This window comes from Ictidomys tridecemlineatus, chromosome 4, assembly GCF_052094955.1.
Source record: "Ictidomys tridecemlineatus isolate mIctTri1 chromosome 4, mIctTri1.hap1, whole genome shotgun sequence".
NCBI lineage: Eukaryota > Metazoa > Chordata > Mammalia > Rodentia > Sciuridae > Ictidomys > Ictidomys tridecemlineatus.
The window spans coordinates 173,543,873-173,557,948 of record NC_135480.1 but is presented as its reverse complement, the minus strand read 5'-3'; the positions used below and the strand labels follow the sequence as shown (position 1 = coordinate 173,557,948).

At 48.4% G+C, this 14,076-nt stretch overlaps 2 protein-coding genes and 1 long non-coding RNA gene across 6 annotated transcripts; 1 reads left to right on the top strand and 2 right to left on the bottom strand.

Moving 5' to 3' along the window:
* Positions 1-1,962: 1,962 nt before the first annotated feature.
* On the bottom strand, positions 1,963-5,234 carry Galt (galactose-1-phosphate uridylyltransferase). 3 transcript variants are annotated; one of them, XM_005326226.5, is made up of 11 exons: positions 5,062-5,234; positions 4,620-4,789; positions 4,319-4,394; positions 4,185-4,233; positions 3,932-4,061; positions 3,723-3,779; positions 3,450-3,572; positions 3,040-3,172; positions 2,854-2,937; positions 2,417-2,571; positions 1,963-2,141 (listed from the first exon to the last, which is right to left on the bottom strand). In XM_005326226.5, the coding sequence occupies exons 1-11, from the start codon at positions 5,228-5,230 to the stop codon at positions 2,061-2,063; spliced, it is 1,227 nt and encodes a 408-aa protein (XP_005326283.3). In that variant the 5' UTR covers positions 5,231-5,234; the 3' UTR covers positions 1,963-2,060. The 3 variants fall into 3 exon arrangements, with proteins under 3 accessions (XP_005326283.3, XP_013214469.2, XP_077903894.1); XM_013359015.4 differs by having other exon boundaries at positions 4,982-5,079; XM_078047768.1 differs by lacking the exon at positions 5,062-5,234 and having other exon boundaries at positions 4,319-4,397; positions 4,620-4,764.
* Positions 5,235-6,328: 1,094 nt separating this feature from the next.
* LOC120889834 (uncharacterized) lies at positions 6,329-11,164 on the bottom strand. The gene is made up of 2 exons (XR_013438164.1): positions 8,780-11,164; positions 6,329-7,369 (listed from the first exon to the last, which is right to left on the bottom strand). It is a non-coding gene; the product is annotated as an uncharacterized LOC120889834 (long non-coding RNA).
* A 1-nt stretch (position 11,165) lies between these two features.
* Sigmar1 (sigma non-opioid intracellular receptor 1) lies at positions 11,166-13,972 on the top strand. Of its 2 annotated transcripts, none has more exons than XM_040285959.2 (4): positions 11,166-11,473; positions 11,599-11,799; positions 11,933-12,025; positions 12,994-13,972. In XM_040285959.2, exons 1-4 carry the CDS (start codon positions 11,323-11,325, stop codon positions 13,401-13,403), a joined length of 855 nt encoding a protein of 284 aa, XP_040141893.1. In that variant the 5' UTR covers positions 11,166-11,322; the 3' UTR covers positions 13,404-13,972. The 2 variants fall into 2 exon arrangements, with proteins under 2 accessions (XP_040141893.1, XP_005326281.1); XM_005326224.5 differs by having other exon boundaries at positions 11,173-11,473; positions 12,864-13,189.
* Positions 13,973-14,076: the final 104 nt, after the last annotated feature.

The following is a 14,076-nucleotide window of genomic DNA, read 5'->3' as shown; positions in this document are numbered from 1 at the left end:
CCAGTATTTTTTAAATTCCCCCAGAGGATTCCAAAATGTAACCAAAATAGAGGCCTATGTGTATCTGTCTTTAGGTATGCCTTAAGAAACCAGCCACCCACATAGGACTCTCATCTACTCCCCAATCCCTGGAGGCTCAAAAGAGTACTATGTCTGTCTGATCTCCTTCCAGACCAGGACAACACTCACAAGTCCCAAGCACTTCCCCTCCAAGATTTAAGAAAAAAAAAAGATCCTGGAATGGGAGGCAGGCAGCCAAGGTTCTTCTGGGCCAGGTCTAATCACTGTTCAGCCTTAGCGTGATTTCCTGGCCCAGAGACTCAGGATCCCCTGGGAAAAGAGTGAAGACCCAGCAGTCTAACCATCCTGGTTATTCCATTCACCTTAAAATTTGGAGGTTACCAGGTGGCATCAGTCTTCTCCTACTGTTACACAGGGAAAGATCCAGAACAGTAGGGTTAGACCCAGGGTCATTCTGAGAACTGTACCCTCTTTCTGAAGCCAGATTTTAAAGATAGGTAGTTAGTGTAGTTAGGTAAATCGGTTCTAATATTGAGTAAGATGAATAAAATGGAGGATATTATTGAGAATGGAATCCAGGAAACCAGAGCAGCACTTGGGGGAATTGAAATCTTAAAGTCCCCAAGGCCTGGAGCCCATCCAAGGAAATGTTAATGATGCAGCTCCCAGCAAACAAGGAGATGCTAATCCAGAAGCCCTTCCTGCCCAGATTACTCCTTCAGCCCACAGGTCCCCCACCCTTTGGGCCTTCCCACCTACATTCTGACACTGGAAGATAACAAAGGACAGGAATGCGGGGAAACTGAAAGAAGATCTTAGATATAAAAGGGGGAAGACCACGCCCTTCCACAGATTCCACCTTTTGGGTCCCCTTCTTCCTCTGGGGAGGTCTTTTCTACCATCCTTTAATAAAGCTTCTACTTTCCATTCTAAACTTGCCTTGGTGTTATACTTCAGCATTGGGGAAGCAAGGACTCGTCACCAGTAAATAGCGGTAACACTTCTAGGCCTTGGGGCTCTTAACTCTGGCTGCCCATTCTCTGCCAGAGCTGTTTTCTACCCTGTGCAATGATCAGGGCACAGAGGCAACTGAATTGAGCCAGCCCATACTGTGAGAGTCTAGAGAAGCCAAAACACAAAGCCACCTACATGCTCCCTACCCGCCCCTTTAGCCCCTGTGGGCTGGAGCAGAGCCAAATTATAGCCACTCACAAAGCCAGGGTTCTGGCAAGAAGCCCAAGGTCTGGCCACTGACCACTGAGACTAGGCTCCTGCTTACCCTCTCCCCACCAAATCCTCAAGCTCAGACTTGGTGAGCTAACACCATGCTTGGTGGTGAAGGGAGCACTAGCCTTCCCAAAGCCTTAGCCACAACTAAGAACACAAGCTTTTGAAATAGTTTTTTCTTTCTTTCTTTTTTTTTTGGTAGTACTAGAGATTGAGATTGAACCCATATACTAAGAACACAAGCTTTTGAAATAGTTTACTATTTCTTTCTTTCTTTCTTTCTTTGGTAGTACTAGAGATTGAGATTGAATCCAGGACCTTGCACATGCTAGACAAGTGCTAAGTGCTCTATTACTGAGCTACATCCCTAACCTTTTTTATTTTTATTTTAAGGCAAGGTCTCACTAAATTGCCCAGTTTGGCCTCAAACTCAGGATCCTCCTGCCTCAGGATCCCAAGTAGCTAGGAGTAGAGGTATATGCCACCCCACCCAGCTTTAAACAGTTTTCTAAGATGGAAAGCCATTTATACCACAAAGAAATCTACAGGCCAGATGCAATACTGAATATTAATTTTGTTCAGAGATTTGAGGTAGAATTTTTGCATCAAGTTTTTGCACATCTGCAGGCAAGGAAAAGTTGTCACTGGAACTGTACCCTTGGCTTTTAACCTGATCCCTGAAGGTTACAGTTCCTCTGGTGTCAGAATACGTGATTAAAGTTTGAGAGCACAGTTTTATTTGACGCTAATCTCCAAATTCCAGGACCCAATTCCCTCAGGGAGAAGGATTCAAGGCTCTGTGGTCAGCATGGTCAGGCGATGGCGGCTGTCTCCCTGTCCTTCTGCCCCAGGCAGTAATGTACCTCAGGAAGTGCCCTTAGTCTCTCTGCAGCCTGGAAGGGAGATAAGGAACAATCAGGGAGGGTGAAGGTCAGCCAGAATGACAGGATGGAATTCTTAGCACCCAGAAGACACTAGGGATTATGGGACTGGGAGACTGGTGACAAGACTGCTGAAGTCACAAGAGAAGTTAGAGTTGAGCAGCTCCTGAGTACCTAGGAATACCTAGGTTTTAATAGGGGTTTTCAGAGTCATGATTGTTAGAGTGCCCTGGGAAAGTGGAAGAGAAAATGTGATCTGGAGATCCAGGATGCCCCAGAGTCCTGACCTGCTCAGGGGTGAGGTCCCTCTGAGCCTGGGCTAGCATTTCATAGCCAACCATGAATTTCCGGACAGTAGCTGAGCGCAAGAGTGGAGGGTAGTAATGAGCATGCAGCTGCCAGTGGTCCCAGTCAGCACCAGCCTCTGATCCTGTAGGAGCCCCTGATAGGAAATAAGAGGCAGAAATGGTGGTAAGAGCCCTTTCTCAGTTCTTCAGTCTAGCCTCTACCCCAAAACAGGTCAAATACCTGAAAACTACATCTCTTTCACCAGAGATCTGCACAGTACCTGATAACAGTTCGCCAAGCTTGCTGCTCCACCCTCAGTTAAGTATCCCTGATCTGAACAATCCCCAGTAAGTATTTCAAAACCTGGTAAGGATTTTAGCCCCCTGAACTGGAACCTGGGAGTCCAGAAATGTTGGGCATACATAAAAAGTCTCACCATGCCAGCCCATGGAGTAGGGAAAGGATGTCTCAAACAGGTTGTCATACTTGGTCAAGAGCTTCTTCATGATGGAGGCTAGATCTGGAATTAGTACCTGACTCTTAGCCTGGGAACCAGATACTGGCCCTACCAGAGCCAGCCCCATCCAATGCCCAGCCCCAGGATCCTAGCTGAGAGACTCACCATCACGCTCAGTTGGGGTCAGCTCAGGCAGCCGCCTCACATGCCGACGGGGAAGCAATAGTGTCTGGAAGGGCCACACTGCCCAGAAGGGGACTAGCACTAACCAGTGTTCACTAGTTAGGACCAGACGCTCCTGGGCACATAGAATGGAGATGAATTTATCAAAGTGGGTATGCTAAATGAGGTGGGAACTGTAAATAGGTATGGGAAGCAAAAGAAAAGAATCTGATGGATTCTCACCACTTCTACCACTATCACCCTAGTCCTAAGCTACTATCATCTTTCCTTTAGATCACAACTAGTGTCTTCTATCAAGTCTCTTGCTACCTTCTATCCTATTCTTCACACACATCTCTTTTGGGGTAAGAAGGCTGAGGACTCTGGAAACACAGGGCCTGGCAATCTCTCACCTTCCTGAGTAGCTCCTGGCGACCATACTCCATCAGAAGGGGCTCGCCATGCTGGCTTTGATAGGCCAGCTGACACCGCTCCTCACGCTGGGCAATATCTGGCAGGAAACTGCTGGCCCACACCTGTCAAGAGAAGAGCAGGCAGATACTTTACTTCCAAGCCTCCATATCACTAGCATATTTTCTTTGTCTCATCCCTTTATCCAGTTACCCTTCCCACAGTGCTGGCTTGGATCCAGCCACGAAAGCCACTAGAGCACATAACACATTTACCTGGCAGTGAGGGTGGGGGTTAGAACATCCCATCATGGCTCCTTTGTTTTCAAAGATCTATTGGGTAGGGGTAGGGAGATTTAATAGCAAAAAAAAAAAAGAAAGAAAAAATCATATCAACTCCCTCCCAACCATACCCTGTGGAAATGCTAATCCCTTGAATTGAACCTGTACTGCCCCCTCCCTGCCCATCCAGGAAACAAACAGACCTGTACCCAAGGGTACTGGGCACCCAGCTCTTCTGCGACTGAGGCCCATGCATCGATGACAGCTCGTATCTCAGGGACTGACATGAGTGGCAGTGTCACATCCGACCAGGGGTGGAAGCACATGACCTTACTAGGCAGTGAGGGGAAAAGGGACAACATAGGACAGAGCTTGGGTGCTAGGGGCAGGGTCCAACCACAGGGCTTAATCTTCAACCCTGGGTTGAAGGCTGTAAGAGGGGAAATCCATAGTTACCAAACTCCTCGAGCAGCCCCTGCTTGGAACAAAGGGTGATCACTGGGTCCTAAAATAAAGGGACATCTGTGCAGCAAAAGTTTTCCAAGAGGTCTATCCTCCCTCCTCCCCAACAGTAATTAAAATCAGGATACCTGGATCAGGAGCATCAGGCTGCAGAGCTGGGAAGTCATTGTCAAACAGGAAAGTGCCATCATAGTGGGGATTCACCTACTGACAAAGATGGGCTAGAAGCATTCACTGCTCCATTACACCACCTAGTGGGCTTCAAGAGCAGCACAGGTGCAAGGAATGGAGAAGACCCCTCCAGGGAACCAAAAGACTTGGTGGGATATGACTCAGAGGAGGTCCATTGCACCTGTGGATGAAGGGCAGCTCTAAGGGGTGACTACTCCCTTCTGGCTGACTTTGTGGGTGTGGGCTGTACAGGTTTACCTCTCCATTGGCTCGTGTGGCCCCGGGACACAGAGGGTTTAGGGGGTCATGGCGGGGCACTGTCTTCAGAAGTTGCGGCTCCACTTGCCCTTGCCAAGGCCGCTTCATGCGGTGAGCTGACACCAGCACCCACTCATCCTGCAGCGGGTTGTAGCGAATATGCTGATGCTCTGGGGGCAAACAGTCAGCAAAGATCAGTCAGCAAAGCTCTGTAACCCTCTCCCCTGAACTTCACCCACCAGCAGGATGACGTCCTCTGGGCCCCGTTCAGCTCAGGAAGGTGCTAAAGACCCTGGGCTGAACCTTCCCAACACCAAATGCCCTACAGCTCTTCTCTCTCAGTCCGGGTGGGCCCCACGGACCTTGAGTTACGGGGCAAGGGAGTTTTCTAAGGAAGAGGAGGACTCTGCGTCCCAGCGAGACCGGGCAGCCCTACAATTACCGCTAGCCCGGAAGGTTGCTGCGGCGAAGTCCGCCTCTGACGCCTGCCGGCGCTGCTCAGAATCGGTTCCGCCGAGCGACATGAGGCCACCCCCGGGATCCTCAGGAACGCCAGTGGGGCCACAACTCTCCCTTCCATTTCTATCCGCCCCGCCCTGCGTCCCGATCATTGGCCGGCAGCCAACACGTGACAACCTGAGAGGCCTGCCAGCCACTTGAGGGCGGGGCTCACCCAGGGCTAGATTCAGTACTGGAAAATCCTCTGTGAAAGGAGCTTACTGCAGAGTCCTTCTGCCCCAGGACGTTTACAAGATTTCTTTGCTGCACTCATTCATTCATCTGGCCATTCATTCAGCAAATTCTTACTGAGCATCAGCCATGTGCTAAGCATCTAGGCTAGGATTTTCCTGTGCGCACAAGTTAGGCATGGCCTCTACTCTCTCAGAACTTTATTCTAGTAGAGCTATGACTCTGGACCTAACAAACACCTGAGTCACCTGCTCAGTAGCTGTGGTGGAAAAGAGGTTAATCCTGCAGGTGCAGGTGGGCCTTGATAGCTGAACACTAGTCCCTCAGGCGTTACCTGGAGGAGTACAGCAGAAACAATTGTGTGTGTGGGGGGGGTAAGTAACAATATTTATCTCTCGTTCATGCTCTCCCTCACACACATACACAGATGAAAAACACAAGAAATGGGAAAGGTAACAGGGCTATAAGTGATATAAAAAGAGCCAGACATGGGCTGGGGATGTGGCTCAAGTAGTAGCGTGCTCACCTAGCATGTGTGAGGCACTGGGTTCGATTTTCAGCACCACATAAAAATAAAATAAAGACATTGTGTCCACCTAAAACTAAAAAATAAATGTAAAAAAAAAAAGAGCCAAACATGGTGAATTGCACACCTGTAGTCCCAGTTACTTGAGAGGCTGAAGTGGGAGGATCATTTGAGACCAGTGTCAAGAACAAAGAAAGAAAAAGAGAAGGAAAGAGAGAGGGAGAAGGAAGGAAAGAAAGAAGCAAGGAAGGGCAGGGGGAGAAAAAGGGAGAGAAAGAAAGAAAGATAAGCAGGTGGGTGAAGAAGGACTATCAATAGCAAAGTAGCTCCAGCTATCTGGGAGGCATCAGAAGTGTTTGTTTCCTTTATATATCCCCTTCTCCAAGTTTTTCTTCTATCAGATGGATTAGCTAACACTAAAACAGATTCAAATTAATTCTTCCCCTGGTGAAAGCACATGAAAGAGAATATGAAAAGAAAATGGAGGCAGACCTCAATAGACCAGTAATGCTTTATTAAGCAACAGAGGGTCATATTTTAGAAAGGGGAAAATGATGGCGGGCTCCAACAAGGATCTGGGTTTATAGAGTTTAGCAGGGCCAGGTCAGTTGGTCAGTTACTTTTGGCAGGCTCATTTAGGGCAGGACACGAGGGCAGGTAGGGGAACAGTTGTAGATCCCTGGGGCCTATGGGGTGGGGGGTAAATTTCCATCTCCTTCACCAGGCACGCCCAAAGAGCCATTTAAATATTGCTAAATCTCCTCCCCATATCATAGTGGGGACCAGAGTCCTCAGGTTACCCAGAGAATGAGTGGCTAAGCTGAAATTTGAATGTAGATTTCCAAGAAAATTCCCAGTGCTGTGAGACTTCAATGGGATTCAGGACAGAAACCTAGTGAGCTGAAAGCTGAACTGTGGCAGGGAGGCCCCTTCCCCCAAGCCAGGCCAGGCGGAGCCAGGTATTTCTGTAGCTGAGCTGCAAAAATTGGGTCACTGGCCATTTACCTGATCTCTGCCCTAGAGTCCTCAGATTGGAATCTGAAGAGGCCACTATGTCCAGGACAGAGAGCAGGAACTGAAGGATGAGTTTTACCTGTTCCCACTGGTATAGGAGGGATTGAGACTGGGATCAGAACCTTACTTTTCTACTTCTGCAGATGTCTTTGTTGAGTGGACACCAGAGACACCAGTGTTTCAATGCCCCTCCCTAGTTCAGGACAACTGATTTCTGACCTCCTTCAGGAACATTTCCTTTTTTTTGGCAGAGGGTGGGGTGGGGTAGAGGATATCAGAGATATCAGAGATTGAACTCAGGGGCACTCAATCACTGAGCCACATCCCCAGCCCTATTTTGTATTTTATTTAGAGACAGGGTCTCACTGAGTTGCTTAACACCTAGTTGTTGCTGAGGCTGGCTTTGAACTCACAATCCTCCTGCCTTAGCCTCCTGAGCCGCTGAGATTACAGGCATGCACCAGGAACATCTCCTTAGGAACATCTCCTTAGTCTCCTCTGTATCTCTCCAGGTCACTTTCTGGAGGGAAAGGAGAATGACTTAGATGAGGCCTACCCAGCACTCCTCCTCCCAGATCCCAGAGGTGTATTTTCTGGAATAACATCTGGGGATGATGGCTTTGACCCTTAGTGCCTTACTTAGTCTTCCTAACTGGGGTCATTCAAGTTTACAAAACACTTAAAAAACAAAACAAAACAAAAACAAAACAAAACAAAACAAAAAAACCAGAGTATGCTAGAGGAGCTTCCTGAAAGACCAGACAGGGGAATTGCAAGACCAGATGGTCTCAGAAGACTGCCTGAAATGGGGGTGTGGGGGAGGGCAGAAACCAAGTTTTTGTGCTAGCCCCTCCTACCCCTAAAACTCAGGGGCCCCTGAGTTTTAGGGGTTGTTACCCTAATACAGACAAAAGATAGTTATTATATTATGTGCAGCAAAGAGTAGAGTCTGAAAAGATGGAGGTTTTTTTTGTTTGTTTGTTTGTTTTGTTTTTAAGAAACTTGATCGAGAAAGGAAAGATCAAGGAGGAATTATCTAGAAGGGCCTCAGGGTTCTTGGACAATGCATAACTCACGAGTGCCATAGAAGCCAAAGGAAATATAAAAACGTATTCCTTCAACCTTGTATTCTCCTCTAGATAATCCCTTCTTTCTTTCTTATTATTAATATTTGATTCTTGGAATTGAACCAAGGGGTGTTTTACCACTGAATCACATCCCCAGTCTTTTTTTTTTTTTTTTTTGACCCAGGGTCTCTAAGTTGCTGAAGGACCCTGAATTATGCCTTGACCTCCAAAGTAACTGGGAGTATAGGCCTGTGCCTCTAATCCTGGGTTTATCATTCTTTTCTCTACCCAGTTTCTAAAAAATAGTCTTTTTTCTCATCCTCTACTCTCAGCTGCACAAAAATTATAGGATGTCTTTTGCCCTGTATTAGTCAGTAACCTTAGTTGCTATAACCCTCAACTCGGTGGCAAACAACCACAAGCTCAGTGGCTTGGTATTATAATCCATGGTGTATATTTGGGATGGGGGTAAGTTTTGCTCTATGCAGCATTCAGGGACCTAGGCTCCACAGTCCTAGTGGCTCTACCATTCCTTAAGGCTTCAGAATTCTCTACTATGTCCTCTGTAATTATGGTAACATGAGGATCAAAAGACAACATAGGTGGGTATGGTGGTGCACATCTGTAATTCCAGCTACTTGGAAGGCTGAGGCAGGAGGATCATGAGTTCAAGGCCTGCATAAGCAATTCAACAAGATCCTGTCTCAAAATAAAAAATACAAAAGGGCTTGGGTATTGGGGATGTGGCTCATGGGCTAGGGATGTGGGTGAGTAGTAAAGTACCTTGCCTGGCATTCATAAGGTCCTGGGTTTGATTCCCAACGCCACCAAAAACGTGTGTGTGTGTGTGTGCGCCCACGCACCTGTAACTGGGGATGTAGCTCAGTAGTACAGCACTTGTCTATCATGTGCAAGGCCTTGGGTGTTCAATCCCCAGTACTGTTAGGGAAAAAGGGAGATAGAGAAAGAATGTAAAGAATTTCACAAGACATTTTAAGAGCCAGATCTGGAAATGGCATTTAATTTCTGCCTATATTTCATTGCCTAGAATACAATCACTTGGCTTAATCTAAATACAGAGTAGAATAGAATATAATCTGGTTGCTCAAGAGCAAAAGGAGGGCTGGTGATGTGGCTCAGGTGGTAGTGCATTCGCCTGGCATGCGTGTGGCCCGGGTTCGATCCTCAGCACCACATACAAACAAAGATGTTGTGTCCGCCAAAAACTAAAAAAATAAATATTAAAAAAAAGAGAGAGCAAAAGGAAATGGGTTCACGAATGTAGTTTTGGAGACAACACTCATTTCTCTGCCACATGCCCCTACTGAGAAATCTAATGATTATTTTCCATTGTCTTATTGAACCTCTCAATTATATTTATGCTGGCCCTTCATTCTATCACTCCCATGTGTGAGACTATTCTCTTCTACTACTTTGTTTTATTCATATAACATATATAATGACCACCATGTGCCATACACTAATTGCTTTTTTTTTAAACATTTTTTTTAAGATAGAGTGAGAGAGGAGAGAGAGAGAGAATTTTTTTAATATTTATTTTTTAGTTATCGGCGGACACAACATCTTTGTTTGTATGTGGTGCTGAGGATTGAACCCAGGCCGCACGCACGCCAGCCGAGCGCGCTACCACTTGAGCCACATCCCCAGCCCCACTAATTGCTTTAAAAATATTTACTCAATCTTTATTACCATAAAGGTATGTGCTTTTATTTGTTCCATTTTACAGGTAAGAAAACTGAGTCAGAGAGTTTAAGGAATTTGTCCAAGATCACACTATTAGGTGGTTATGAGCCAGGCTTTGAACCTGGCTGTCCAGCTTCAAAATTTATATATTAATCACAGCACTATGCCCCCTCTTTTTTCTCTTTTGCTTCTCTTCGTTTTTGTTCTCTTCTTCCTCTGCCTATCCCTTAGGGTTGGTGTTCTCTAGAACACTGTCCTTCACCTTATCTTTTCAATTCTCCCTCCTTTTGAGATTTTATCCATGTTTTAGGGTTTTTTTAATTGGTGCATTGTAGTTGCATATACTGGTGGGATTTGTTGTTACATATTTGTACATGCACACAATAGACAATATAACATTAAGTTTTAGCCAATATCATTCCAGAGCACTTTCCCCCTCCTTCCCCATATTTTAGGTTTTAATTACCATCTTTTCTGTAGGATTCCCAGTGAGATTTCTAAACTGGAATGAGATCATGCTTGCACTGTTTAGAGCCATATCCCTGAATGACAATTCCTATCATCTACCTCGACTGGATCTGAACTTCAGAACCGGACACTCAAATGCCTATTAGCCAACTATGGAGAAGGGGTGGGAATGGGCTGGAGAGAAAAGAGTATTTCAGGAAGAAGAGAGAGGAAGCCTACTAACTCTGGATATTTCCAGAGTTCTGAAGCCCTTTCTTTTTTTCCATCTCCAATAGCAGAGACCTGTTTTCTTACCTGGATCATAGTCATGATTTCCTCAACTCTCACCTTGCTCCCTTCCACTGTGTAGCCCTGAGCCATTCTGTGGCAAGATCCAATTCTATCGCTGCCCTCCTGATACCTGGGATGACCCTCCATTGGTTTGCAAGGCCACCTCTCACATTTCGTGCTTTGGAACAAAGAATAAATTGTAGGCCCCTGAAGACTCCATGCTGGGCTGGGGATGTGGCTCAAGCGGTAGCATGCTCGCCTGGCATGCGTGCGGCCCGGGTTCGATCCTCAGCACCACATACAAAGATGTTGTGTCTGCCGAAAACTAAAAAATAAATATTAAAATTCTCTCTCTAAAAAAAAAAAAAAAAAAAAGACTCCATGCTGTCTTCTCGGCCTCTGTTCCCGGAGTGGGTCCCGCTGACTGGAATGCCTTCCACGTCTCACTAATGTCACCGCCTCTGGAAAGCCTTCCCTAATGCTCAAGGATTGCACTACCTCCTCCCCGTTTCAGTGCTTTCAGAGGCGGACCCAATCACGAGTCGCAGAAGGCTCTACTTCCGGGCTCGCCAGCTAGAGAGCCCATCTGGGTCTCTCCGCCGCCCACCCCCATCATCATCTCGCGCGGCGGAGGAAAGACCCTCCCTGAATACCCTAACGCCCGCAGCCGGAGGTTAGCCCACGCCCTCCCCTCACGTGAGCTGTGCCGCCCCACGTCTCTACGCGCTTGGCGAGGAAATGGTTCAACCGAAGGGGCGGTGCTAGGGTCCCCGAACTGTTCCGATTGGCCAAGGCGTGCCATACCACAGTGCTGGCAGGGGAGCGAGCGGTGGGCTGCCGGCGGCAGGCTCGGAGGCGGAGTCGCAGCCCTAGCCCCAGCCCCAGTCCCAGTCCCAGCCCCAGCCCCAGTCCCAGCCCCAGCCCCAGTCCCAGCCCCAGCCTCCCTCCTGCGCAGCCCACCAGGATGCAGTGGGCCGTGGGTCGGCGGTGGGCGTGGGTCGCACTGCTTCTGGCTGCGGTGGCAGTGCTGGCCCAGCTTGTCTGGCTCTGGCTGGGAACGCGGAGCTTCGTCTTCCAGCACGAAGAGATCGCGCAGCTAGCGCGGCAGTACGCTGGTGAGCGAGCTGAGGGCGGGAGCGGGGCGGGCGGCCCTGGAGGGGAGCCGAGGTTTCCGAGGGCGCCGTCCGGAAGGCCGGGCCTGGAGCTTGCCTTGACTCTGCTATTCCTCCGTTTCCGCCAGGGCTGGACCACGAGCTAGCCTTCTCTCGGTTGATCGTGGAGCTGCGGCGGCTGCACCCAGGCCACGTGCTACCTGACGAGGAGCTGCAGTGGGTGTTCGTGAACGCGGGTGGCTGGATGGGTGCCATGTGCCTTCTGCACGCCTCGCTGTCTGAGTACGTGCTGCTCTTCGGCACAGCCCTGGGCTCCCGCGGCCATTCGGGTCAGTGCTAGCTGCGGGCCAGACTGGGAGGCTGGGGCTATACAAGGGCCCAAGCCCTCCTTTCTGGTATTTGGCTGGGCGATATGATAGTGCGGATTCCCTAATTGTTGGTGTCCATCCGATTGTCACTTAGGGCGCTATTGGGCTGAGATCTCAGACACGATCATCTCTGGCATCTTCCACCAGTGGAGAGAGGGTACCACCAAAAGTGAGGTATTCTACCCAGGTGAGTTAGGAGACTCTATCAGAGAGGTGGGTGCCCTCATGAAGCGAGGGCAGGGAGTGGAGGGTGTGAGGGGAGCAGGGGAGGGCATACAGTTGGGGAAGGGAGGGGGCAGGGAGTGGGCCCTCCCCAAGGTTTTCTCCCTGTCCCCTTAGGCCACAAGTGGTTGGGGGCTAGATCTGAGGGACCTTATTGCTTTCCTATGTTAAAGGGACACAACATGTAATAACATGTAATAAGCATGTCTGATTTTATTTGCCTAGACACTGTTTTACCCAGACAATATTCTAGCAATTGCTGGGGAAAAAATTGGTACTCAGCAACACTCTTACACCCAGATATTATAAGACAGTTGTCTCCATCACCTTTTTTTTTTTTTTAATAATGAAGCAATTTACATAAAAAGTAGAGCTTTGGGCTTCCAAGTGAGTTTGAGGTTGAATGTAAACATATAGAAATTGTGATTGAACAGAAAGCCTTGCAACCAACCCTCCATATCTAACCAGCCAAGCCCAAGTTTAGCTAAATTTCCAGTTGATATTTATGAGACTTGGAAATGTAGACTTCCACTCAGTAACCCTTGGCCAAGATGGGTAGCCCTTCATGGCTTCCCCCAAGAGAGAACATGAGCCCCCACAGAAGATTTAGGATTGGTTGACTGAGTTGTTTTCCCTTCAAGATAGGAGATCAGTCAGTGAGGTAAGAAGACTTTTTCCTTTCCTGAAGCTGTCTCTTCAGTTCCCACCCCCAGATAAGGATACTTTCCATGGGCCAGGGAAGCACAGCAATGGAAGGGCAGAACAGAGCTGGACTCCTCACATGGGTGCTCCCTTTCCTCCAGGGGAAACAGTGATGCACGGGCCTGGCGAGGCAACAGCTGTGGAGTGGGGGCCAAACACATGGATGGTGGAGTATGGACGGGGTGTCATCCCATCTACCCTGGCATTCGCACTGGCTGACACTGTCTTTAGCACCCAGGACTTCCTCACTCTCTTCTATACCCTTCGCTCCTATGCCCGGGGCCTCCGGCTTGAGCTCACCACCTACCTCTTTGGCCAGGACCCCTGACCATTCAGGCCTGAAGGAAGATCTGTGGATGGACAGGAGCAGGCAGGCCTGCAGACATCCACTTGCTGGAACCCATGTACAGACAGGGACATACTCAAACCATACAGATACTGAGGTCCTGCTGGACAAGGAGGGACATAACATGCTTATACATCCCATACAGAGACCCATGGGAACAAATGGGACATATATAGTAGATGCCAAGACCTGTGTGTACTGCGGGATCATGCACTCACACTCATCCAGAGAGGGAGTCCCACGTATACCTAGAGGACCAGTCATGTTTCAACACATCACAAGCTTCACTCACTAACTCAGGCCTTTCCAGAGATTCCTGTCTGCAGTCGGGCTCTGGAGTTAAGGGTGGGGTGAGTATTATTACACTCTGCTTCTGCCTGACTCCTCAATCTAGCAGTAATCTGGGAAGGGGGGTAAAGGGGAAGAGGAGCTGCCTATTGGAGGCCCCCTTCACCTACAGCTATGATGTCCTTCCCCTTTACCTCCCTTGTCCTCACCATATGCCTTATCTCCATTCCATTTCCCTGCTATGCAAGTGCCCCTGTGGCTTGTCCCCCACCCTCTCAGCAACTAAGTCAGTTGGGGAACCAGAGGAATGTAGAGAATTCTGAAGTAAAGGTCCTCCATCTCCGAAAGACCCCTGTCCTTCCCTTGGGGTATGATGGGAAACTTTGGGTCTCACCACTGAGAGAGAGGCCTGAAGAGGTAGGCCTGGGTACAAGGGGCCTTCTCTAGGCCAGAGAAGGCTTTCTCTGTATGTGCGCACGCACACCACCATCACCATTTCCAGAACACTGCCTGTGCTACATTCTCTGTCCATCTGTCTGTCTGTCTGTGTTAATAAAGACCTATTGAACAGTTCCATTTCTTTGTGTGTCTGAGCAGCAGAGAAAGCCATAATTTCTGGGGGACCTCAGGAGGCCTCTCGCTTGCAATTCAGTTTATAAAACAATGGCTTTGGACTGTAG